The sequence below is a fragment of the Acartia tonsa genome, chromosome 1, assembly GCF_053477335.1.
Source record: "Acartia tonsa isolate MP-2025a chromosome 1, ASM5347733v1, whole genome shotgun sequence".
Classification (NCBI taxonomy): domain Eukaryota; kingdom Metazoa; phylum Arthropoda; class Copepoda; order Calanoida; family Acartiidae; genus Acartia; species Acartia tonsa.
This window is the reverse complement of record NC_137260.1, coordinates 10,440,358-10,466,650: the sequence shown is the minus strand read 5'-3', so window position 1 is coordinate 10,466,650 and position 26,293 is coordinate 10,440,358. Positions and strand designations below refer to the sequence as shown.

The following is a 26,293-nucleotide window of genomic DNA, read 5'->3' as shown; positions in this document are numbered from 1 at the left end:
TTTTGCATTAAATCTTTAACTCCAATTTCTGTTATTAAAATCTTAAATATTGCGAGTAAGATTATTTGCCATTGAAGTTAATGTTATAGAAATTTAGAAATGGACAGCTTATACCAACAACGAAATTAATTAAATTTGTAGAAAAAAATTACGAAACCTGATTTTCAGCTGTCATTGAGGTGCAACGCTTATTGGAATTGACGACTTTTTTTATCTGCCCCCCATATATTATTTTAGATTTATTTCGCTTGTTGGCTATATCTTATTCCAGGGAAATAAACCTTAATCATAAACGTTAGAAAATTATTGATAGCCACAAGTAAAAACTAAAATAAATTGGTCTAGCTGTTACATTTTCCATTATTCCCTAACATGTATGAACACTTTCCTGTTCAAATTCTTCAAACATGACACCAAAGCTGAAGGTGACTCCGTCCGCAATCATGTTAACAAGGAAGGAGGCAGCCACAACAATCCATCCATACCCACCATCTGGAGCCACGTAACTGTAACTTGCAGCTGAAATTATATTCAATTATTATTTTTTGTCACTAACACAAAAAATATCCTATTATATGAAGTAGTAAGTTTTTATTGTCTGTATCGAAAGATCTCAAACCATTATGGTTCTCCTTTACGGTGAATCATATTAAAGATTCAAGGAAAGAGGAGAATTTTGGGGGAGGATATCTCCACCCTTAAAATAGAAATCACCCCTAAAAAATTAATTCCTTTTTAAAACTAAAATTGAAAGTGAAGGATCGACTTCTCCAACCCTCTATTCTCTTAAGTATCCCTGCAGGTCTCTAGGGGCGTCAATTAAAGATTCATTCTGATCAAAGGAAAAGGTACAGGCAAAAAGTTTGGGTATAGTCCTTTCCATGACATCGCTCCATATGGGGCGATGATTTTAATTGATCGCCTCTTATGACAAGGGGCGATGTATTGGCTCCTTGAAAGGAGCGATTTAATAGCCCCATATAACAAGAGGCGATGTTATGACTCCTTGAAAGGAGCGATTTAATAGCCCCTTGCCCTAAGAGGCGATTAAATGATCCTTTATCGCTCCTTTATCGCCCCTTCTAAAGAGGAGATGATATGTCCTCTTATCCCAAGGGGCTATTTAATTAAATATCGCCTCTTCATGGCCCCTTCACTATTATATATATCTTAGTCCCTTGATGGCCCCTACATCGCTCCTACATCGCCCCTTCATCGCTCCTCCATCGCTCCTTCTCCAAATTTATATTACATTGTACTTTGATGGCCCCTACATTGCCCCTCCATCGCTCCTACATCACCCCTTCATCGCTCCTTCTTCAAATTTATATTACATTGTACTTTGATGGCCCCTACATCGCCCCTCCATCGCTCCTACATCGCCCCTTCATCGCTCCTTCTTCAAATTTATATTACATTGTACTGTGATGGCCCCTACATCGCTCCTACATCGCTCCTTCATCGCTCCTACATCGCCCCTTCATCGCTCCTTCTCCAAATTTATATTACATTGCAACTTGATGGCCCCTACATCGCTCCTACATCGCTCCTCCATCGCCCCTTCATCGCTCCTTCTCCAAATTTATATAACATTGCAACTTGATGGCCCCTACATCGCTGCTACATCGCTCCTCCATCGCTCCTCCATCGCTCCTCCATCGCTCCTACATCGCCCCTTCATCGCTCCTTCCACAAATTTATATTACATTGTACTTTGATGGCCCCTACATCTCTCCTCCATCGCTCCTCCATCGCCCCATCGCCCCTTAATAGCCCCTTACCTTAATTTATATAAAAAAGCCCCTACATAGCCTCTCCATCGCCCCTTAATAGCTCCTTACCTTAATTTTTATAACATAGCCCCTACATAGCCTCTCCATCGCCCCTTAATAGCCCCTTATCTTAATTTATATAACAAAGCCCCTACATAGCCTCTCCATCGCCCCTAATAGCCCCTTACCTTTATTTATATAACAAAGCTCCTACATAGCCTCTCCATTGCCCCTTAATAGTCCCTTACCTTAATTTATATAACATAGCTCCTACATAGCCTCTCCATCGCCCCTTAAAAGCCCATTACCTTAATTTATATAACATAGCCCCTACATAGCCTCTCCATCGCCCCTTACCTTAATTTATATAACATAGCCCCTACATAGCCTCTCCATCGCCCCTTAATAGCTCCTTACCTTAATTTATATAACATAGCCCCTACATAGCCTCTCCATCGCCCCTTAATAGCCCCTTACCTTAATTTATATAACATAGCCTCTACATAGCCTCTCCATCGCCCCTTAATAGCCCCTTACCTTAATTTATATAACATAGCCCTACATAGCCTCTCCATCGCCCCTTAATAGCCCCTTACCTTAATTTATATAGCATAGCCCCTACATAGCCTCTCCATCGCCCCTTAATAGCCTCTTACCTTAATTTATATAATCCTTACCTTAATATATAACATAGCCCCTACATAGCCTCTCCATCGCCCCTAAATAGCCCCTTACCCTAATTTATATAACATAGCCCCTACATAGCCTCTCCATCGCCCCTTAATAGCTCCTTACCTTAATTTATATAACATAGCCCCTACATAGCCTCTCCATCGCCCCTTAATAGCCCCTTACCTTAATTTATATAACATAGCCCTACATAGCCTCTCCATCGCCCCTTAATAGCCCCTTACCTTAATTTATATAGCATAGCCCCTACATAGCCTCTCCATCGCCCCTTAATAGCCTCTTACCTTAATTTATATAATCCTTACCTTAATATATATAACATAGCCCCTACATAGCCTCTCCATCGCCCCTAAATAGCCCCTTACCCTAATTTATATAACATAGCCCCTACATAGCCTCTCCATCGCCCCTTAATAGCCCCTTACCTTAATTTATATAACATAGCCTCTACATAGCCTCTCCATCGCCCCTTAATAGCCCCTTACCTTAATTTATATAACATAGCCCTACATAGCCTCTCCATCGCCCCTTAATAGCCCCTTACCTTAATTTATATAGCATAGCCCCTACATAGCCTCTCCATCGCCCCTTAATAGCCTCTTACCTTAATTTATATAATCCTTACCTTAATATATATAACATAGCCCCTACATAGCCTCTCCATCGCCCCTAAATAGCCCCTTACCCTAATTTATATAACATAGCCCCTACATAGCCTCTCCATCGCCCCTTAATAGCTCCTTACCTTAATTTATATAACATAGCCCCTACATAGCCTCTCCATCGCCCCTTAATAGCCCCTTACCTTAATTTATATAACATAGCCCTACATAGCCTCTCCATCGCCCCTTAATAGCCCCTTACCTTAATTTATATAGCATAGCCCCTACATAGCCTCTCCATCGCCCCTTAATAGCCTCTTACCTTAATTTATATAATCCTTACCTTAATATATATAACATAGCCCCTACATAGCCTCTCCATCGCCCCTAAATAGCCCCTTACCCTAATTTATATAACATAGCCCCTACATAGCCTCTCCATCGCCCCTTAATAGCCCCTTACCTTAATTTATATAACATAGCCTCTACATAGCCTCTCCATCGCCCCTTAATAGCCCCTTACCTTAATTTATATAACATAGCCCTACATAGCCTCTCCATCGCCCCTTAATAGCCCCTTACCTTAATTTATATAGCATAGCCCCTACATAGCCTCTCCATCGCCCCTTAATAGCCTCTTACCTTAATTTATATAATCCTTACCTTAATATATATAACATAGCCCCTACATAGCCTCTCCATCGCCCCTAAATAGCCCCTTACCCTAATTTATATAACATAGCCCCTACATAGCCTCTCCATCGCCCCTTAATAGCTCCTTACCTTAATTTATATAACATAGCCCCTACATAGCCTCTCCATCGCCCCTTAATAGCCCCTTACCTTAATTTATATAACATAGCCCTACATAGCCTCTCCATCGCCCCTTAATAGCCCCTTACATTAATTTATATAGCATAGCCCCTACATAGCCTTTCCATCGCCCCTTAATAGCCTCTTACCTTAATTTATATAATCCTTACCTTAATATATATAACATAGCCCCTACATAGCCTCTCCATCGCCCCTAAATAGCCCCTTACCCTAATTTATATAACATAGCCCCTACATAGCCTCTCCATCGCCCCTTAATAGCCCCTTACCTTAATTTATATAACATAGCCTCTACATAGCCTCTCCATCGCCCCTTAATAGCCCCTTACCTTAATTTATATAACATAGCCCTACATAGCCTCTCCATCGCCCCTAAATAGCCCCTTACCCTAATTTATATAACATAGCCCCTACATAGCCTCTCCATCGCCCCTTAATAGCTCCTTACCTTAATTTATATAACATAGCCCCTACATAGCCTCTCCATCGCCCCTTAATAGCCCCTTACCTTAATTTATATAACATAGCCCTACATAGCCTCTCCATCGCCCCTTAATAGCCCCTTACCTTAATTTATATAGCATAGCCCCTACATAGCCTCTCCATCGCCCCTTAATAGCCTCTTACCTTAATTTATATAATCCTTACCTTAATATATATAACATAGCCCCTACATAGCCTCTCCATCGCCCCTAAATAGCCCCTTACCCTAATTTATATAACATAGCCCCTACATAGCCTCTCCATCGCCCCTTAATAGCCCCTTACCTTAATTTATATAACATAGCCTCTACATAGCCTCTCCATCGCCCCTTAATAGCCCCTTACCTTAATTTATATAACATAGCCCTACATAGCCTCTCCATCGCCCCTTAATAGCCCCTTACCTTAATTTATATAGCATAGCCCCTACATAGCCTCTCCATCGCCCCTTAATAGCCTCTTACCTTAATTTATATAATCCTTACCTTAATATATATAACATAGCCCCTACATAGCCTCTCCATCGCCCCTAAATAGCCCCTTACCCTAATTTATATAACATAGCCCCTACATAGCCTCTCCATCGCCCCTTAATAGCTCCTTACCTTAATTTATATAACATAGCCCCTACATAGCCTCTCCATCGCCCCTTAATAGCCCCTTACCTTAATTTATATAACATGGCCCTACATAGCCTCTCCATCGCCCCTTAATAGCCCCTTACCTTAATTTATATAGCATAGCCCCTACATAGCCTCTCCATCGCCCCTTAATAGCCTCTTACCTTAATTTATATAATCCTTACCTTAATATATATAACATAGCCCCTACATAGCCTCTCCATCGCCCCTAAATAGCCCCTTACCCTAATTTATATAACATAGCCCCTACATAGCCTCTCCATCGCCCCTTAATAGCCCCTTACCTTAATTTATATAACATAGCCTCTACATAGCCTCTCCATCGCCCCTTAATAGCCCCTTACCTTAATTTATATAACATAGCCCTACATAGCCTCTCCATCGCCCCTTAATAGCCCCTTACCTTAATTTATATAGCATAGCCCCTACATAGCCTCTCCATCGCCCCTTAATAGCCTCTTACCTTAATTTATATAATCCTTACCTTAATATATATAACATAGCCCCTACATAGCCTCTCCATCGCCCCTGAATAGCCCCTTACCCTAATTTATATAACATAGCCCCTACATAGCCTCTCCATCGCCCCTTAATAGCTCCTTACCTTAATTTATATAACATAGCCCCTACATAGCCTCTCCATCGCCCCTTAATAGCCCCTTACCTTAATTTATATAACATAGCCTCTACATAGCCTCTCCATCGCCCCTTAATAGCCCCTTACCTTAATTTATATAACATAGCCCTACATAGCCTCTCCATCGCCCCTTAATAGCCCCTTACCTTAATTTATATAGCATAGCCCCTACATAGCCTCTCCATCGCCCCTTAATAGCCTCTTACCTTAATTTATATAATCCTTACCTTAATATATATAACATAGCCCCTACATAGCCTCTCCATCGCCCCTAAATAGCCCCTTACCCTAATTTATATAACATAGCCCCTACATAGCCTCTCCATCGCCCCTTAATAGCCTCTTACCTTAATTTATATAACATAGGCCCTACAAAGCATCTCCATCGCCCCTGAATAGCCCCTTACCTTAATTATATAACATAGCCCCTACATAGCCTCTCCATCGCCCCTTAATAGCCTCTTACCTTAATTTATATAACATAGCCCCTTCATAGCCTCTTCATCGCCCCTTACCTTAATTTATATAACATAGGCCCTTTATGGCTCCTGTACAGCCTCTGTAATTGTATTGCCCCTTCATTATAGAAGGTAGGGCATTAAGGTAAGGAAGGAATGTGACCCTCTACAGTTTTAAATTTAAGTTTTAAAAGGATGACAAGGATGACAACATTTATAAAAGCAAAGCTCTGAAACGGTAGAAAAAAGTTTAAAGGAAGCCTGCAAGAAATACCACGCTTTAACTGCTGAAAGACTGCCACAAGTAGACCAAATACCCCAAATTTGAAGCCTTCAGCTTCTATAACAAAAAAGTTCTAGGCATTTTAAAATGACATTTTATGTACAATGGAAATTTTGAAAGAATTGCAATGCTCATGTTGAAAACTTTAAAATTAAACTACGTGGCCTAGAAACAAAATTATAAGCTTATTTTTGTCATAAATTTAGGTTTCCAGTAACTAATTATATTTTTACAATAAAAATACCCATTTTTATAGTCAAAATCATTAAAAAAAAATAAGTTTTACTTGCGTTGTACCGAATGTACTGTAGCCAATCAGAAGGCTGAATCAGCTTAACAACCAATCACAGCTAAGCTTGTATTAGTTTACCCCTTTGTTTCCGCTATGATTTTCGTTTAAAAATGCAATTTAAATCGATTTTTTTTCATAGATTTTGACTATGAAATGTGGTGTTTTTATTGTAAAAATGTAATCAGTTACAGGCAATCTAAGTTTCTGACAAAGATAAGGTTATAATTTTATGTCTAGGCAACGTAATTTAATATTGTTTTTTCTTTTATGAGCATTGGAAATCTTTCAAAAATTCCATTGTACATAAAATGCTATTTTGAAATGCCTAGAACTTTTTTGTTATTGAAGCTGAAGGCTTATAATTTGGGGTATTGGGTCTTCTTGTGGCAGTCTTTTAGCAGTTAAAGCGTGTTATTTCTTGCAGGCGTCCTTTAATGAACATTAATAATGTAGAGTGTCAGAACTGAATAGTCAGAACATAAATTTAAAATTCGAAACAAAATTGTAAGTAAATTTATTGAGAAATTGCTTACATGCAGGAAAATGCTTAAGGACGTACTCACATTTTTTGGACTTGATTATAGATATGATTCGCTTATAACATTCTATTTTGTTGTCCTAGGAATCAGTATCCCAGAAATCAGATTAATCGGATAATTTTGATACATAAAAATTTGTTGTAAGTTAATAATTAGTATGCTTAAAATGGACGTACGGATATTCTGATAATGATTATAGACTTTCTAAATCGTACCTTTCTACTACAGGAATCACATGCCTAAATTAACGAAAATAGCTAACCGTTACGGACGTACGGACTGATCCTTAATATAGAAAAGCTTTGCTTTTAAAAAGTTAAAAAGATTTTTTGAGGGGATGGGGTAATATTTTTCTTGGGGTGAATTTTCTGGGAGGGTGAAGATACCCTCCCTCGAAATAATTATAAACCCTCTATGAGCTTAAAAGAAGCTTCACTGTAAAGGAGAACCATATAGGTTCAGCGGTTAGCTTTTCTACAGACAAAAAAAAGATTACTACTTTATATAATAGGTTATGAAAAAGGAAAAAAAAGCAAGATAACAAGGATAACAACATTCACAAAAGCAAAGCTCTAAAATCAGGAGGTCAAACATAAATTTTGTTAAAATTAGCGTAAATCTATAATACAAAGTAGAATGATGTCTGTCCATCCGTCTGTCTGTCTGTCCGTCTGTCTATCCGTCTGTCTGTCCGTCTGTCAGTCCCTTAAGATCTCGGTAACCACTGGACCGATTATATTCTACTATTCAGGGAATATACCTACTGGTCCTGTGGTGGTTTTAGGCTATTTTCTTGGGGGGTGGGATACCCCCAACCCCCCCAAAAACAAAAAAATCCCCCCCCATTTTTTTTTTTGCTGAAGATTTTCTTGGTCCTATTACGAATTTCGCCAAAAAAAATTTTATCACCTCTTGGGGCAAAGCCCCTGAGGCTAGGGGCGAATCTGCTAGTATAGAATATAGTAAAAGGGCATAATTTTATTTTTAGTATTTGATTATAATACTAAACCTTGTTGTCCTAAGAAACATTACTCCAAAACCCAGATGAATGGGACAATGATATTATACAAAAAAAATGGACGTACATACTTTCTAGTAATGAATATAGTATTGTACCCAACTGTTATAGAAATCATTCTGCAAAGTTTGAAATCGATAGGATATTTATAACATGTCTAAATTAAAGAAAATGTCGTCTAACCGTTTGGACGTACGGACAAACCAATCCTTACTATAGAAAAGTTTCGCATTTAAAAAGGAAAATTATAATGAAAATATAATGAATTAATAAAATAAATATAAATAATATAATAACATAATGAAATAAAGAAAAAAAATAAACTAAGAGAATGAAATTTTTTAGTTAAATAGAATATTGAATAAGGATCATATAATGGACAAACAGACAAAGTAAGTTATAGAGCAGACTTTAAGAGAATATGCTATTACTCAAAGATTATCACGAAACCTAAGTCTTTTGAAGCATAATTGAGAGACAGACAAAATAATTTATAGACTGGATATACATATGTCATGGGAATATTCACTAAAAATCTCAACAGTCTATCTTTAACAATAGCAGAGAAAACCACATGCTTAACTTAATGAGAAGAGCAATGACGAAAGGACTAGCCCTAATTGTAGAAAAGTCTCTCTTTTAACAAAAAAAGTATTTTTTTTGGTCTGAAGCTTAAAAATTTCATAAACTGACTAAATTCTCCATTTAAGGGAAGCTTCACATAGGTCATGGGATGGTTTTTTGCTTTTTCATTTTCAGATTTAAGCCCCTAATTGGTTTAGGCTATTTTTCTGCCTCCTTACATTAAAAAGAGCGCAGCTGCAAGTGAATAAGAAAAGAGAAATATAAAAGAAGAATACATATTATCCTATTATATAAAGTAGTAAAACATAAACAAACGTTGGAGTGGACAAACCTAGGAATGGGACAATCGTCGGAGTGGACATTGCTTATGTAAAACGCAGGAGTGTCTTTTATTTTATTTATAAGATAAAAATCTTTCAAAACAAAAAAAAATCTTGAATATCTTTTCTCACAGACTGAAATTTTAAAATCAGTCTAACAGTTTTCCAAAGTAGGTAAGTTCTATCGAAAGGCAAAGGTTTGAAACAGATAGAACATTTCATTAAACTAAAACATATTTTTTTCTCACATTGTTTACAACTGTCAAATATGTTTTTTTATATGCCTAACCCCTGCAGGGGGCTTATTTGTATATTTATATCTTAACCTAACCTAACCTGTGTAGAAATAACTAAACAAATGTTGTTGAAACCTAATTTTTAAGATATTATAGACACTTCTGCGTTTTACTTATATAATGTCCACTCCGACATTTGTCCGAAATATCCTGTGTTTGTCCACGTTAGTAAGGCTTTCTGTTCTGAAACTTAAGATCTCAATAACTACTAAACAGATTGGGCTTTCTATTTCAGGTAAGCTTAATATTTGTCTTGTAATGGCTTTAGGCTATTTTATTTTAAGTCGAGGGATGGTTTTAGGCTATTCTATTTTAAGTCCTGGGAAGGCTTTAGGCTTTTATTCATTCCCCTTTGAATACAGAGCCAATAGATGCTGGGGGCGTAGCCGCTAGTCGATATACAAAGTTTTTTTTTGTCTGTAGCAAAGGATCTCGTTTGCTGCTAAACCGATATGATGTATGTCTGTCTGTCTATACCGTAGGATCTTGCTAACCGCTGAGTACTGAGATGATTTTAAGATAGTTTATTTTTTTTCCTTATAATAAAATAACAGGATATTTGTCCATAAAAAGCGAAGCAATATCTTAATTTTTGTTGTTGGAACTGTTATTCAGTTGATTATACCAAGGATCTAAAGGAATAAGACAATGGCCGATAAATTTTTATCCATCCCTAATAACGATACACAAAATTGCAACACTACAACCAAAATATGACAAAAGTCCCCAAAGTTTTGAGCCAACGAATAAGAAAACTTCATTATAAAACTTTGGAGACTATTGTAAAAATTGCCTAATGTTTCCTTTATCCCTGAGATTATACACACTATCCTTAAACTAATATTTACATTAAAGTAACAGGATGTTTATCAGTATCAACTGAACCGATATGCTTCTCCTTTACATTGAAGCTTATTTTACTCGCAGGAAAAGTTTTCATTTTGGGGAGGGGACTAACACTTTCAGCCCCCGGAAGGTATCACTTCCCTTAAATTCTTAACCTTCCCCCTCCCCCCCCTCTCCACCACATCTATTCATTAAAGTACTCCTAGGGTCATCTATGGGATTAGCCGTTAGTGACTTAAAAATAATTCAAGTGCAATGATATATTTACCAAATTAATACGATAATTTTGTATACATTTTTTATGAAAAAAAATTATTTTGCCAAAGGCAGCCAAAAAATAAGCAGCAAATATTTCAAAAATGCTCTGATAATCAGAGATCTACAGGGATAAGACGATTGTCGATAAAATGATATATATACATATATACAGTGTGCTTTTTTATGAGAACTTTTTTGAAAGCAATTTTACCTTACTTATAGTTATTAGAATTTAATGATTAATGGCTTATTCTCTTCTTTTTTATAACCTTTAATAGAAAAGCAAAAAATATTTCAGTTTTTATTCAAAAAGTACAGTAAATTAAAAAATTTAAAACTTAGGTGTCAACATCTAAAAATGGTTTTAGTGCATTTTTCTTATAATCTACCTTTGCAAGAATGGCTGCAAAACGCTTCAAAGTTGAGATATTGAGCTAAAAATTTATATAGATACTACTTGTGACATGTACTAGAACATTTTGAAATTTGAAGGCCATATCTCAACCAGGGAGGGAATACTGGCCCCCCAATGTACTCCCTCCATTCTTGGAAAGGGTAGAAGATTTGAGCATAAGAAAAATGCGCTAAAACCATTTCTCGTATTCATTTGAATCCGGTGGATAGGAACCGGTTCTCATCCATACGAAAAAACTATGTCTAGCATCGTATTATATCCAGCTTTCTACGAATATAGATATGTACAATCAAAAGATTAAACCCAGTTTTTTTAGCCGGTGCCTTCTGCACCTCGGGGCTAAAAAAACTAGTTTTAATCTCATAATTGTACTTTCTATATCCGCGGAAAGCCGTTTATAATACGATGCGAGAAATAACTATTTTAGATGTTGACACCCATGTTTTGAAATTTTGAATTTACTGTACTTTTTAAATAAAAACTGAAATATTTTTTTGCTTTTCTGTTAATGGTTATAAAAAACGAAGAGAATAAGCCATTAATCATTAAATTCTGATAACTATAAGTAGGGTAAAATTGCTTTCAAAAATGCTCTCATAAAAAAACACTGTATATATATGTATGTTTATATATTAATTATTCCCATTGATGATTCACAAAATTACCCCTTCTTTAGTTTAGAATTAGTGGTTGAAACATTTAGACACTCAACTTAATGAACTAAACAATCACAAAACAATAAAAAGTCCCCAAGGTTGTTAATCTAACGAATAAGAAAACGGTATTATAAAACTTTGGAGACTAGACAGCACTCTTGGATAAGCCAACTTATAACACTTTGGGAACTATCCTAATCCTCCCTGGCGAAATGACAATGAGATTTTTTGGTAAATTTGTGGCAAACTTTATTCTTAATAAATTAGCACTTGGCAAAATTATACTGGAGAGATATTTCATTGAAGAATAAATTTTTTTTTTGCCCAAACTTTTCGTCAGCCAATAATAACAGATAAGTTAAACATTGTAAAAATAATATAGTAACTTAACTCGAGTTGTCAACGGCAGAAATTAGGTCCTGAGATGGTTTTAGGCCTGGAAAGGTTTATAACAATTTTATCTGTATTTCTTAAAATAAATTAACAGAATCTTTGTCTGTATGTATGAATGTCTGTCTGTACCGAAGGATCTTGCTAACCGCTGAACCAATATGGTTCTCCTTTACAGTGAAGATTCCTATAGGTCCTGAGATCGTTCTCCTTAATAGGGTAGCTTCTCATAGGTCCTGGGGAGGTTAATAACTATTTTATTTTAATCCTTATAATAAAGTAACAGGATCTTTGTCTGTATGTATGTCTGTCTGTACCTTGCTAACCACTAAACCGACATGGTTCCCCTTTACAGTGAAGCTTCCTATGGGTAATGAGATGGCTTTAGGCCATTTTATTTTTAATCCTTATAAAAAGTAACAGGATCATTGTCTGTATGTATCAAAGAAGATCGCTAACTGCAGAACCAATATGGTTCTCCTTTATAGGGTAGCTTCCAATAGATCCTGGGAAGGTGTATAACTGTTTTGAAGGAGGATATAAGGGGCTATTAAGGGGCGATGGAGAGGCTATGTAGAGGCTATGTTATATAAATTAAGGTAAGGGGCTTTTAAGTGGCGATGGAGGGCTATTAAGGGGCGATGGAGAGGCTATGTTATATAAATTAAGGTAAGGAGCTATTAAGGGGCGATGGAGAGGCTATGTAGCGGCTATGTTATATAAATTGGCTATTAAGGGGCGATGGAGAGGCTATATAGGGGCTATTTATATAAATTAAGGTAAAGGACTATTAAGGGGCGATGGAGAGGCTATGTAGGGGCTATGTTATATAAATTAAGGTAAGGGGCTATTAAGGGGCGATGGAGAGGCTATTTAGGGGCTATGTTATATAAAATCGGGTAAGGGGCTATTAAGGGGCGATGGGGAGGCTATGTAGGAGCTATGTTATATAATTAAGGTAAGGGGTTATTAAGGGGCGATGGAGAGGCTATGTAGGGGCTATGTTACATAATTAAGGTAAGAGGCTATTATGGGGCGATGGAGAGGCTATGTAGGAGCTTTGTTATATAGATTAAGGTAAGGGGCTATTAAGGGGCGATGGAGAGGCTTTGTAGGGGCTATGTTATATAGATTAGGGTAAGGGGCTATTAAGGGGCGATGGAGAGGCTATATAGGGGCTATGTTATATAAATTAAGGTAAGAGGCTATTAAGGGGCGATTGAGAGGCTATGTAGGGGCTATGTTACATAATTAAGGTAAGGGGCTATTAAGGGGCGATGGAGAGGCTATGTAGGGGCTATGTTATATAAATTAGGGTAAGGGGCTATTTAGGGGCGATGGAGAGGCTATGTAGGGGCTATGTTATTTATATTAAGGTAAGGATTATATAAATTAAGGTAAGAGGCTATTAAGGGGCGATGGAGAGGCTATGTAGGGGCTATGCTATATAAATTAAGGTAAGGGGCTATTAAGGGGCGATGGAGAGGCTATGTAGGGCTATGTTATATAAATTAAGGTAAGGGGCTATTAAGGGGCGATGGAGAGGCTATGTAGAGGCTATGTTATATAAATTAAGGTAAGGGGCTATTAAGGGGCGATGGAGAGGCTATGTAGGGGCTATGTTATATAAATTGGGGTAAGGGGCTATTTAGGGGCGATGGAGAGGCTATGTAGGGGCTATGTTATATAAATTAGGGTAAGGGGCTATTTAGGGGCGATGGAGAGGCTATGTAGGGGCTATGTTATATATATTAAGGTAAGGATTATATAAATTAAGGTAAGAGGCTATTAAGGGGCGATGGAGAGGCTATGTAGGGGCTATGCTATATAAATTAAGGTAAGGGGCTATTAAGGGGCGATGGAGAGGCTATGTAGGGCTATGTTATATAAATTAAGGTAAGGGGCTATTAAGGGGCGATGGAGAGGCTATGTAGGGGCTATGTTATATAAATTAAGGTAAGGAGCTATTAAGGGGCGATGGAGAGGCTATGTAGGGGCTATGTTATATAAATTAGGGTAAGGGGCTATTTAGGGGCGATGGAGAGGCTATGTAGGGGCTATGTTATATATATTAAGGTAAGGATTATATAAATTAAGGTAAGAGGCTATTAAGGGGCGATGGAGAGGCTATGTAGGGGCTATGCTATATAAATTAAGGTAAGGGGCTATTAAGGGGCGATGGAGAGGCTATGTAGGGCTATGTTATATAAATTAAGGTAAGGGGCTATTAAGGGGCGATGGAGAGGCTATGTAGAGGCTATGTTATATAAATTAAGGTAAGGGGCTATTAAGGGGCGATGGAGAGGCTATGTAGGGGCTATGTTATATAAATTAGGGTAAGGGGCTATTTAGGGGCGATGGAGAGGCTATGTAGGGGCTATGTTATATATATTAAGGTAAGGATTATATAAATTAAGGTAAGAGGCTATTAAGGGGCGATGGAGAGGCTATGTAGGGGCTATGCTATATAAATTAAGGTAAGGGGCTATTAAGGGGCGATGGAGAGGCTATGTAGGGCTATGTTATATAAATTAAGGTAAGGGGCTATTAAGGGGCGATGGAGAGGCTATGTAGGGGCTATGTTATATAAATTAAGGTAAGGAGCTATTAAGGGGCGATGGAGAGGCTATGTAGGGGCTATGTTATATAAATTAGGGTAAGGGGCTATTTAGGGGCGATGGAGAGGCTATGTAGGGGCTATGTTATATATATTAAGGTAAGGATTATATAAATTAAGGTAAGAGGCTATTAAGGGGCGATGGAGAGGCTATGTAGGGGCTATGCTATATAAATTAAGGTAATGGGCTATTAAGGGGCGATGGAGAGGCTATGTAGGGCTATGTTATATAAATTAAGGTAAGGGGCTATTAAGGGGCGATGGAGAGGCTATGTAGAGGCTATGTTATATAAATTAAGGTAAGGGGCTATTAAGGGGCGATGGAGAGGCTATGTAGGGGCTATGTTATATAAATTAAGGTAAGGAGCTATTAAGGGGCGATGGAGAGGCTATGTAGGGGCTATGTTATATAAATTAAGGTAAGGGGCGATGGAGAGGCTATGTAGGGGCTATGTTATATAAATTAAGGTAATGGGCTTTTAAGGGGCGATGGAGAGGCTATGTAGGAGCTATGTTATATAAATTAAGGTAAGGGACTATTAAGGGGCAATGGAGAGGCTATGTAGGAGCTTTGTTATATAAATAAAGGTAAGGGGCTATTAGGGGCGATGGAGAGGCTATGTAGGGGCTTTGTTATATAAATTAAGATAAGGGGCTATTAAGGGGCGATGGAGAGGCTATGTAGGGGCTATGTTATAAAAATTAAGGTAAGGAGCTATTAAGGGGCGATGGAGAGGCTATGTAGGGGCTTTTTTATATAAATTAAGGTAAGGGGCTATTAAGGGGCGATGGGGCGATGGAGGAGCGATGGAGGAGAGATGTAGGGGCCATCAAAGTACAATGTAATATAAATTTGTGGAAGGAGCGATGAAGGGGCGATGTAGGAGCGATGGAGGAGCGATGGAGGAGCGATGGAGGAGCGATGTAGCAGCGATGTAGGGGCCATCAAGTTGCAATGTTATATAAATTTGGAGAAGGAGCGATGAAGGGGCGATGGAGGAGCGATGTAGGAGCGATGTAGGGGCCATCAAGTTGCAATGTAATATAAATTTGGAGAAGGAGCGATGAAGGGGCAATGTAGGAGCGATAAAGGAGCGATGTAGGAGCGATGTAGGGGCCATCACAGTACAATTTAATATAAATTTAGAGAAGGAGCGATGAAGGAGCGATGTAGGAGCGATGGAGGGGCAATGTAGGAGCGATGGAGGGGCGTTGTAGGGGCTACAAAGTACAATGTAATATAAATTTGGAGAAGGAGCAATGAAGGAGCGATGGAGGGGCGATGTAGGAGCGATGGAGGGGCGATGTAGGGGCCATCAAAGTACAATGTAATATAAATTTGGAGAAGGAGCGAAGAAGGGGCGATGTAGGAGCGATGAAGGAGCGATGTAGGAGCGATGTAGGGGCCATCAAAGTACAATTTAATATAAATTTCAAGAAGGAGAGATGAAGGAGCGATGTAGGGGCGATGTAGGAGCGATGAAGGGGCGATGGAGGAGCGATGTAGGGGCCATCAAAGTACAATGTAATATAAATTTCAAGAAGGAGAGATGAAGGAGCGATGTAGGGGCGATGTAGGAGCGATGAAGGGGCCATGGAGGAGCGATGTAGGGGCCATCAAAGTACAATGTAATATAAATTTCAAGAAGGAGAGATGAAGGAGCGATGTAGGGGCGATGGAGGAGCGATGAAGGGGCGATGGAGGAGCGATGTAGGGGCCATCAAAGTACAATGTAATATAAATTTCAAGAAGGAGAGATGAAGGAGCGATGTAGGGGCGATGTAGGGGCGATGTAGGGGCGATGGAGGAGCGATGTAGGGGCCATCAAAGTACAATGTAATATAAAATTCAAGAATTAGAGATGAAGGAGCGATGTAGGGGCGATGTAGGGGCGATGTAGGGGCGATGTAGGGGCCATCAAAGTACAATTTAATATAAATTTCAAGAAGGAGAGATGAAGGAGCGATGTAGGGGCGATGAAGGAGCGATGAAGGGGCACTGGAGGTAAAGGACTATGGAGGGGCGATGGAGAGGCTATGAAGGAGCCATCATGGGGCTATAGTATAGCCTCTTATCATAAGAGGCGATATTAACGCCCCTTCAAAGGAGCTATTAAGAGGCCATGAAGGAGCTATAGCATAGCCTCTTATCATAAGAGGCGATATGAACGCTCCTTAAAAGGGGCTATCACATCGCTCCATATGATAAGAGGCTATGCTATAGCTCCTTGAAGGAGCTATAGCCATATGGAGCGATGTCATGGAAAGGACTATACCCAAAAGTTTTACTCGCAAATAGAACTTATCTTTAACTTTTATAACTTTAACATGTAATTTTTCTAATTTGTGTTAAAAGTAATATTAATGTTTATTTAATTAAACCAAGGTTTCATGTGTTATGAAAATAATGAACATGTGACATTGTGAAACAAAGTACTTTCAAATAAATCAAATCAGGTATAAGCAATAAAGATAATGGGATCTGGTGCAATTTGATAGTAATATATTGCTGGAAACGATTTTTTCCAACACAATAAAACGTTAGAGGCTGATAACAATCAAACTTCTGAACGTATAATATTTTATACCCAAACTTCTAATAAACAAATAATTATGGATAGCCAAGATCTAAAGATATAAGTATTTATTCTCGCAAAAATGTGCATTATGAGATAAATATTCAGAATTGGCTATTCAAGAATATTTATAGGTCTTAGTTTGCTAATTAAAATCATATGAAAACATAATAATAACGATCATCCATTGGACTGCAACCCATAAAATTTATATTTTTATTATACTCGATTCTAGCAGCATTTTACCGTGAACTGCACCAGATCCAAAAATTAATATAAGTTTAATTCTAAAATCTAGATTAATCCAAAAGTATACCAATTTAATAAAGTTTTGATTACATGAAAAAACAGTTTTTAGTGATAAAAATTCTATATACAATACATACTAAAAGTTTTCATAGGAATTTTTGTGTTCATCTTTGTGGGCAATTTTTATTTTATTCCTGGACATCATTCATTCTATAATAGGGGCCGCTAGGAACACTTAAGGGATGAAGAGGGAGAAAAGTCAACCCCCCACTTTTAGTTTTAGTTTTAAACAGAGGTTCCGTTTTCTAAAATAGTTAAAAAACCGTCACTGGAAATTAAAAAAAAGAATTAATGTAAAGGAGACTCATTTCGGTTCAGTGGTTAACTATATCCACATCAGACAAACATCCTGTTACTTTATAAAAGGATTCTAGGAATTAAATATAGACGCATACACTAGTACAAATATGCATATCAATGCTCACACCCCTCCTTAACCGAACTTTAGATTAAAAAAATTTCCCAAACATTCGGACAATTGGACGTTCAAATAGGACCTAATGGTAGTTAGAATCAGTTGAGAACAAAATCCCAGCCGTTCCTTCTTGCCAGATATTGCCATTTTAAGATTTTAAGTAAAATTACACTAAATATTCTATTACAAACTTAAATCTTCTTGAAATTTTTAGTGTAATTTTAGTGGAACAGCCCCAAAACAGAGTATCTTTGCTCCTGTGGCCAAACTGACTGCCTGGAGTTCCTAACAGAGAGTCCCTTAATGTATTAACACAAGTAGGGATTCGAACCCATTCCCAAAACTAACCAACATGGAATAGCATTTTATTACAGCATAAGGTCAGTATTTTCACCAGTGATTGATGGATGGCCAGCCAAGGCAAGATCTTTCATAACCAGAAACCGGACCATTCACCCCAAGGCCCTAGTGGAGCACTTTGGAGGTCTGCACCACATGTTTTCTGGGGTGTTGTTCACCCGCACCCAGGGATAGAGCAGGTCAAGACCCAATTGTGCCCTGAGACTCCCATTAACACTGCCACTTGCGGGTGCAACTGCCCAACTGTAAATTGCAACCTATAGAGGTAGATACCATGATGACTCTGGCAAACAAGTTCAAAGCTCAGGGTGATTTCACACACCCTGGTATGTGCCCTGGGCCATGAAATGCTCCCCTGCCAATTCCAGATTAGCACAGCTGCTACAAAAGGAGAGCTGCAGGTGGTGGGCTGCATACCTTGCTCAAGATGCAAGTTAGTTCTACCCTGATCTTGACCCTCCAGGAGATCATGGTGGTGTGCATCTTGAACCATGCCCTGAACATTGGAGGGAGTCGGAGATACATTTACTGTTCAACAGACCTGAGCTGATGGTATGGATCAGTTGAGAGAGTAGCCATGGTTGCCCCCACTCCCATTAAGTAAGTGACTCCAGCCCTGCCAAGCCTGGGGAAGGCCCAGGGCCCCTCCTAGCACCAGCGACTGAAGGCAAGAAGTGCTCTAGCCATACAATCAACTGTTTGGCCAAGGCAGTCTCATGGGGCCACTGCCAGCTACAGTTTTTGTCCTCATTGAATTCCCTAAGGTCAAGGAGGTTGTGTAGCACCTGCTCATAGCTGACCAATAACCATATGGGTAGCATGGAGTTGCTGTCCATTACCATCAAGGTAGGGGCCAAGGCCCCCTAGAAGGTGAAACTGGACAGTGGCTATTCTTAGTTGTACACCTCCATGGTGTTCAAGGTGCCTTCAGGAGGCGAAAAATTGGATAGGGGTGGGGTTTCACATCAAACTGCCCCCCAGATCAGAGATGGTGGTCAAGACCTGTCCTAAACTTCCAGCGCAGGGGCCTGACTGAAGGGAACCCACATTACAAGTCCAACAAGGATCTGACCCTGCTAAGCTGGATCTTTAAAATTGTTTAGTGTATCTGTTGCCGATGCCAGATGTACAGCCGCTCACCTATTAGTGATCTTTAAATCAAAATGGCTATACATAGCTGTGGCTACCATGGCTAGCCATGCTTAAAGTGGCTACAGTCATTTAACATTGTCATGTAGCCACAAAGACAGCCACTTTAATAATTGATAATAATTTTTTTATTTCAAAACCATCATAGATCTTGAAATTTAGATTTTTATAGATAATAATTAAATAAAATATATATGAAATGTTGAGACTTAAAAGATTTTTAAGATCCATATTTCTAGGATAGCAAGCATTGTATTGTCAAAAAATCCATGTTTTATTGGCAGAACTGGCAGTGGCAGCAGCTGCAACTGTGGCTGTAGCAGTGGCAGTGGCACTGGCTGCACTAGGTTATTTAGAGATCCAGCTCTTATCACAAACAACAGCTAGAGGGTATCCAGAGAGGCATTCATAGCCCAAGCCCAATATACAAATAACTGTTGTTATGCTGTAATATACAGCTATTCCACATAGGATAGTTTTGGGAATGGGTTCGAATCCCCACTTGTGTTAACACAATAAGGCACTTCCTGTAAGGAACTACAGGCAGTCAGATTGGCCAGAGGAGCAAATCTACTCTGTTTTGGGGATGTTCCATTACAATTACACTAAAATATTGATAGCAGAGTGAAGTTTGTATTAGGATATTTAGTGTAATTTTACTTAAAATCTTAAAATGGCAATATCTGGCAAGAAGGAACGGCTGAGATTTTGTTCTCAACTGATTCTAACTACCATTAGGTCCTATTTGAACGCCCAATTGTCCGAATGTTTAGGAAATTTTTTTAATCTAAAGTTCGGTTGGGGAGGGGTGTGTGCTTATACAAACTATATCAGAAAGGATTTAAAATGCACAAACAGTATAATAGAATAATATGATAATAACTATTTAAGGATTATCAAAAATCTATGCACTTTATACACAATTTTACAGTATACGTTACAAAAAATGACCGGTCTTGAAAATGCTATTGCCCCCCTCTAATAAAGTTTTAACCATATTTTTTGTGTGTGTGCTCTTTATACATATGTATGATTGTGTTTGTTGCGGTCAATGAGATTAAAGAACATTTACCCACATTTGACAGGCTACAAAAGAAAATATTCAAAATGTCAAAAATCAACCAATTATGTATTTTGAGTGAATTTTTTCCTTCCTCTACCGAAGCGGTCTCACTAAAAGTTGTCTCAGCTCTTTGATAGTTAAGATATCAAGCTACCAAGCTAGGATAGTACAATGAGATACCACAGTGAGAGGTAATCGAAGACAAAACTCCAATATCTCAACCCTAGCTCCACTTATAGGGAGCTAAAGTCAAACCAAAGACTCATACCTGGAGTCCTGAAATCGAAAATCGAAAATGTCTCGATTCTAGCCTATGAGGGGCCCTAAGGGTACTCTAAAGTCATTTTAGACTATGGGTTCAAATGGTAACTGCATTTTATTCCTTCTGCCATTACCAAAAAGCTAAAGAACTTTTTTCTAGCCCTTCTGTGGGCTGAGATCTGAAAATTGGGCACCCTGGGCACAAAGCCCAAATTTCATTGATTTTGAGTTCTTGATACATGATTTTTGAGCCCAAATGACTTGTATGAGAGCTAGGAAGCTGAGTAAGGGGTCTATAGAAGCAGAATTTTATGCTTGAGATAAAACTCTGAATAACCCCTAGGCTAAAATTAATTTTACTATGTGATTTTTGGGCTTAAGTAAAATTCACTAAATATAAAAATAGGTTGAATTTTGGTATTTTGAATTTTTTCTTTTATAGCCTGCCGGATGTCGGTAAAAGTTCTTTAATTTAACTGACCACAATACACACAATTATACATATATATAAAAAGCACACATACAAAAAATAGGGTTACAACTTTATTAGATGGGAGGCAGGAACATTTTAAAGAGCGGTCATTTTTCGTAACGTATACTGTTTTAAATCCGTAAAGAAAAATTAGAATTACAAAGAAAAGTATCTTACATGTTTACCATTTTTTTCAAGTTTGAAATAAATAATATAATAGGAACAAAAACAAAACAAAAAATGATAAGGGGCATAAGCCCGGAGATGTACTTTTAGATTCCAGGTATAAAGATGGTAGGTTTGATAATATTTTCAGTTTTAAAGTCAAAGTGTGAGGATATCTTACTGTTTATTTTGGTGTTTTTGTTTATCTGTAACATTAGAAAAGTCTTTTTAAGTGTCAGGGTATGTTTTTTGGTAGAAAAAGTAATGAATCCCTCTCCCCAGGTGTTACAAAGGCAGGATGCAATATTTCTTTTTAAAAACTTTTTTTCCCAACCTTTTTACTACAAAATAATATACTCTTTAAAATAATGTATGAATTTTCTTTGTTGATACCAATTACAACCTAAACTATTTTTTTTATTTATGCATATATAATATAGCTTCTTTAATCATGCACATATTAAATTTAATTTGTCTCTATACTTTGATACTTGATGTTTTTAGAATATTACATTAACATAAATTAGGAAACATAAATAAATTAGATTCTTGCAAAATCTTTTTAATGTTTTGTTTAAAATAGCCAAATTTTCTTCCCTTATATAAAAGTATCAGGATGTCTTTGTGTGTGTAGTGAAGGATCTCGCTAACCGCTGAACCATTAAGGTTCTACCCTAACAGTTAAGTTTCTTATAGATCTAGGGGAAGGTTATAACTATTCTTGGCGTGGGGATCTCTAACCTCCAATAATAAATCACCCCTAGAAAAAAATACGTAAAAAAGTGAAGAGTCTATTTTCTCCCTTCCCCCCTTTCCCTCAAGGGTCCCTCTGTGCCTCTAGGGACGCAGCTTATAAACTTAAATAAAAGAATATAACCTTTTTTAACACTAACATTTCTGAGCATAACCTTTTCCTGATTTTCTCAAGTATATACTAGCTAAATTTGTAAAGCTTTAAACACAATATTTACTCTCCAACCAACATGTTCATATTAATGGATGTAGAATATACCAGGATATTGTGGCAGGGGAAAAATTGTCGTAAGTTAAGCTTGCTTTAGTTAGGAACTCGTTTATTGGTCAGTTAGTTTTTCCAGTAAGAGGGGAGATGCTGATATAGTTTCACATTATTAGAGAACACGAAAATCTGGTGTAAAATCAAGTAATAATATATCCATTTTCATAATGCGTCTTTATGTTATATTTAAGAAAGTACATAGTTTTCATCAAATATTTTGTTAATGTCAAACTAACATTTATATACAATTAAATTGAGTAAACAGCAATTTAATGAATTTATAATTTCTTGGATCCTACACCAGATTATCATGTACTCAAATAAAGTAAAACTTATAGCTGGCTAAAATGACGAACCCCCCTCTTATCCCCTCCCCTCCGCTAGATTAACGAACAGACCAATAAATAAAACTTAAATTGACGACAATTTTCCATGTCATAATATTTACGTAAATTCTACATCTATTTAAAGAGTTTATTAATGTCAGAAAAATTCTAGTTGATAAAAAATTTCCTTGATATGAATATGAGAATTCTTTTTCGACTATAGAATTGTATCATCTTACTAAAGTTAAATAGCCAAGACATTTAATTAATGGCGGAAACAATGCAAACCTCTGAAGCTTACCTGACGAAATACTGGTGACACTACTTGCAGACACACTGGAAACCTCTGAAGCTTACCTGAAGAAATACTGGTGACACTACTAGCAGACACACTGGAAGCCTCTGAGGCTTGCCGTTTCCGGTTCCGACGTTTGCCTGGAGACTGGGTCTTCATCAAGCCACCAAAGCTCTGAAACGAAATAAAACTTATTTGAAAAATAAGATCATGGAGAAAAAAAAACGAATTAACGGGTTTCGTTGCACTTTCCTAATAGCTTTTGATAGGTTATCAAATGTTAATGATTGCCCCGCAGGGATAAGGCCCCTTGCAAGTGCTAGAACTAGAAGGAAATCTACTATGAAAATACGACGAAACCCCCTACTTCATTTTCTTTTTATGATCCGAAAAATGATTAGCTAGGAAAATGATCAAAAACTTGACCAAGTCTAATATAAAGCTTTCTTATATTTGTACCTAAATAGGTTACGCAACTTTAATTATACTTAACATGCGTAAATATATTATTAACTTTATTTTATACCATAAACTTTTTAAATATCTTTCTTTCCCTAACATTTTACCTCAAATGTCATTTGTATAGTTTATTTTTAACCCAAAAGTAAATATCAGAGAATGAGGGTAATAACAAAGTTAATGTTTTTCTTTTTGTGCAGTTACAATGAGAAGTTCCTAAATTTAGAACAAAAATTTATACAATTTTGACGCAGTTTGCAAAGTACAACTGCAAACCAGGGATCTAAAGGGATAAGACAATGGCCGATAAATTGAAGTTCATCCTAAATAATTATACACAAAATTACCCGATGTGTAGATTATTGTTAGTGGTTGAAATGTTAGGAAACTAAACCAATCAAAATTAAATAAAAAGTCTCCAAAGTTGTTATGCCAACGAATAAGAAAACATTATGTATCATACAACTTTGGAACTAGAGTAATAAGCAGCCCAATTTACCCTTCCCCCCTGAACTTTAACCGTAAACAAAACAACAGCAATTAATTAACAAAGTGAAAAACAAATCTTTTCCATTTCATAATTGTCTATGTTCGCCTGTCTATTAATTTAGTTTATTAAAAAAGTAATTATTGCATGACAATTGCATGGATAAAGTAGTAGATTATTGTAGAAACCTTTAAAATCAAAGACTAAGAAAATAAAAGAAATCAAAAACATTTATTGCTAAAAAATTATTATAGGGCTGATTTAAAAAAATGGCTTTTAAAATGTATTTGGTTGTAATTTACCAAAATGTTTTTTTCTTTTAAATTCTAACAACGGCAAATTAGGTCTTTTATAAATTTTTAGGAGGATACAAATATACAGTTTCCTATTTTTCTCACTTCATTATTTTTTTATTTTCTCTTTCTTTTTTAGATTTCTGCTTTCCATTTCTTTAATTTATTTACAAACAGCCCTGCTCCATTTAAAAAAGGATGCTTAAATGACTTAAAACAATTTAATTTTTTTCTAAATACTTTTCACTCCCTTTTCTCTCTGAATTTACCATTTTATGAAAGTCATCTATTTCAAATTTCCATAAATCCTAAGGAATATTCAATGATATTCTATCTATAATACAAAGTAGAACGATGTCTGTCTGTCTGTCTGTCTGTCCGTCCGTCCCTTAAGATCTCGGTAACCACTGAACCGAATATACCTACTGGTCCTGTGATGGTTTTAAGCTATTTTCTTGGGGTGTGGGACACCCCAAACCCCCCCCCCCAAAAAAAAAAAAAAAAACACCCATTTTTTTTTTCTTTTTTTTTTGTAGGGGATTTCCTTGGTCCGTTTCGCCCAAATTTTTTTTATCACCTCTTGGGGCAAAGCACCTAGAGGCTAGGGGCGAAGCCGCTAGTAGTCTAAAAAGTACATAAAACTTGCATAAATATTAAAATACATTCACTATCACCTGGGATCTTTAGGGATAAGACAATAGAAGATAAATCATTTACATTCCCCTCACAATTAAACCTTGTTTAGATCAAAATCATTGATAGAAAAGCTGTGAGTGTGCAACTTTGTACAACCCAATCATAATCAATCTTACCACCAATTGCGCTAAAAATGTATAGTACTACATCATCGACTAGCGGCTTCGCCCCTACCTTTTAGGGGCTTTTCCCCAAGAGGTTTGATCAACCTATTTGTGTGTTATTTAAAATTAAAAAGAAAAATATTTTTTTTGGGGGGTGGGGGTATTTTTTTTTTTTTTTTTTTTTTTTTTGGGGGGGGGGGGTTAGGGGTGTCCTACCCCCGAATAAAATAGCTTAAAACCATCACAGGACCAGTAGGTATATTCCCTGAAGAGTAGAGCCCAATCGGTTCAGTGGTTACTAAAATCTTAAGCTTCAGACAGACAGACGGACAGACAGACCGACAGACATCGTACTACTTTGTATTATAGATTGGGGGATAGTAAGATGTACAGCCCATTGTCCCCTCCCTCCCTATAAATCACTCATAGTACACTGTTTGTCATTATCAGTTCACGATAATACTAAACAAAACAAAATACAAAAAGAGACGAAAAAGTTTGAAAATTAAGTGCGGATTGACATAATTATTTTAATTGCACATGTATTTAGATGAAAAAAAAGTCTAAATAATTTTCCCAACAGGGGTTAAAGAAAATATCATCAAATTTAAAAAGGGATTCCATAGCAGACAATCACCAATATTGAATTTTTGAATTCAAGTTATACAAGCAAAGAAATTTTTAGAGGAAATAATTTCTAAAAAGCTAACTTTATCCCAATAAATTCAACTATTCAAAGCTAATTTATTGTAGGTTTTGCCATGTGCTTCTTCACGGCATACTAGAAAATAAATTTTTACACGAAATCATTTACCTAAGAAAAGCTTTATCTTAATAAATGCGACTATTTATAGCAAACATGCCCTTAGCTTTCCTACCATATCTGTACACAATTTCAACCAATAACATAATTGGAATGTACCTCCACTGTTCTCTTATTAGCTGATTAAGAGAGTATAGTCTCTATTTATATCTACTAGCGGCTTCGTCTCTAAGGGCTTTGCCCCAGGAGGTAATTAAAAAAAATAAAAAATTAAATTAAGTACCACTGGTGCTGCCAGTAGTTTTATGTGAAGAATTCCTGTAAAACATTGTTCCCCATAATAAAAAGAGGTACCTAGGTAACTAAAAAATGGGGGGATTATTACTTTTGGGGGGGTTGGGGGTGTCCCACGCCCCAAGAAAATAGACTAAAACCAACATAAGACCAGTA

At 37.1% G+C, this 26,293-nt stretch overlaps 1 protein-coding gene across 6 annotated transcripts in view; it reads right to left on the bottom strand.

Annotated features, from left to right (window-relative positions):
• The window catches only part of LOC145312907 (monocarboxylate transporter 9-like), a 73,832-nt gene that overhangs the window by 22,572 nt on the left and 24,967 nt on the right, over positions 1-26,293 (bottom strand). For all 6 annotated transcript variants that reach the window (XM_080152121.1, XM_080152126.1, XM_080152134.1 and 3 more), the window contains exons 9-10: positions 23,104-23,215; positions 393-519 (exon numbers count right to left, since the gene is read on the bottom strand). In XM_080152121.1, coding sequence (XP_080008247.1) covers positions 393-519; positions 23,104-23,215 — 239 coding nt within the window. The remainder of the gene's footprint in view (positions 1-392; positions 520-23,103; positions 23,216-26,293) is intronic.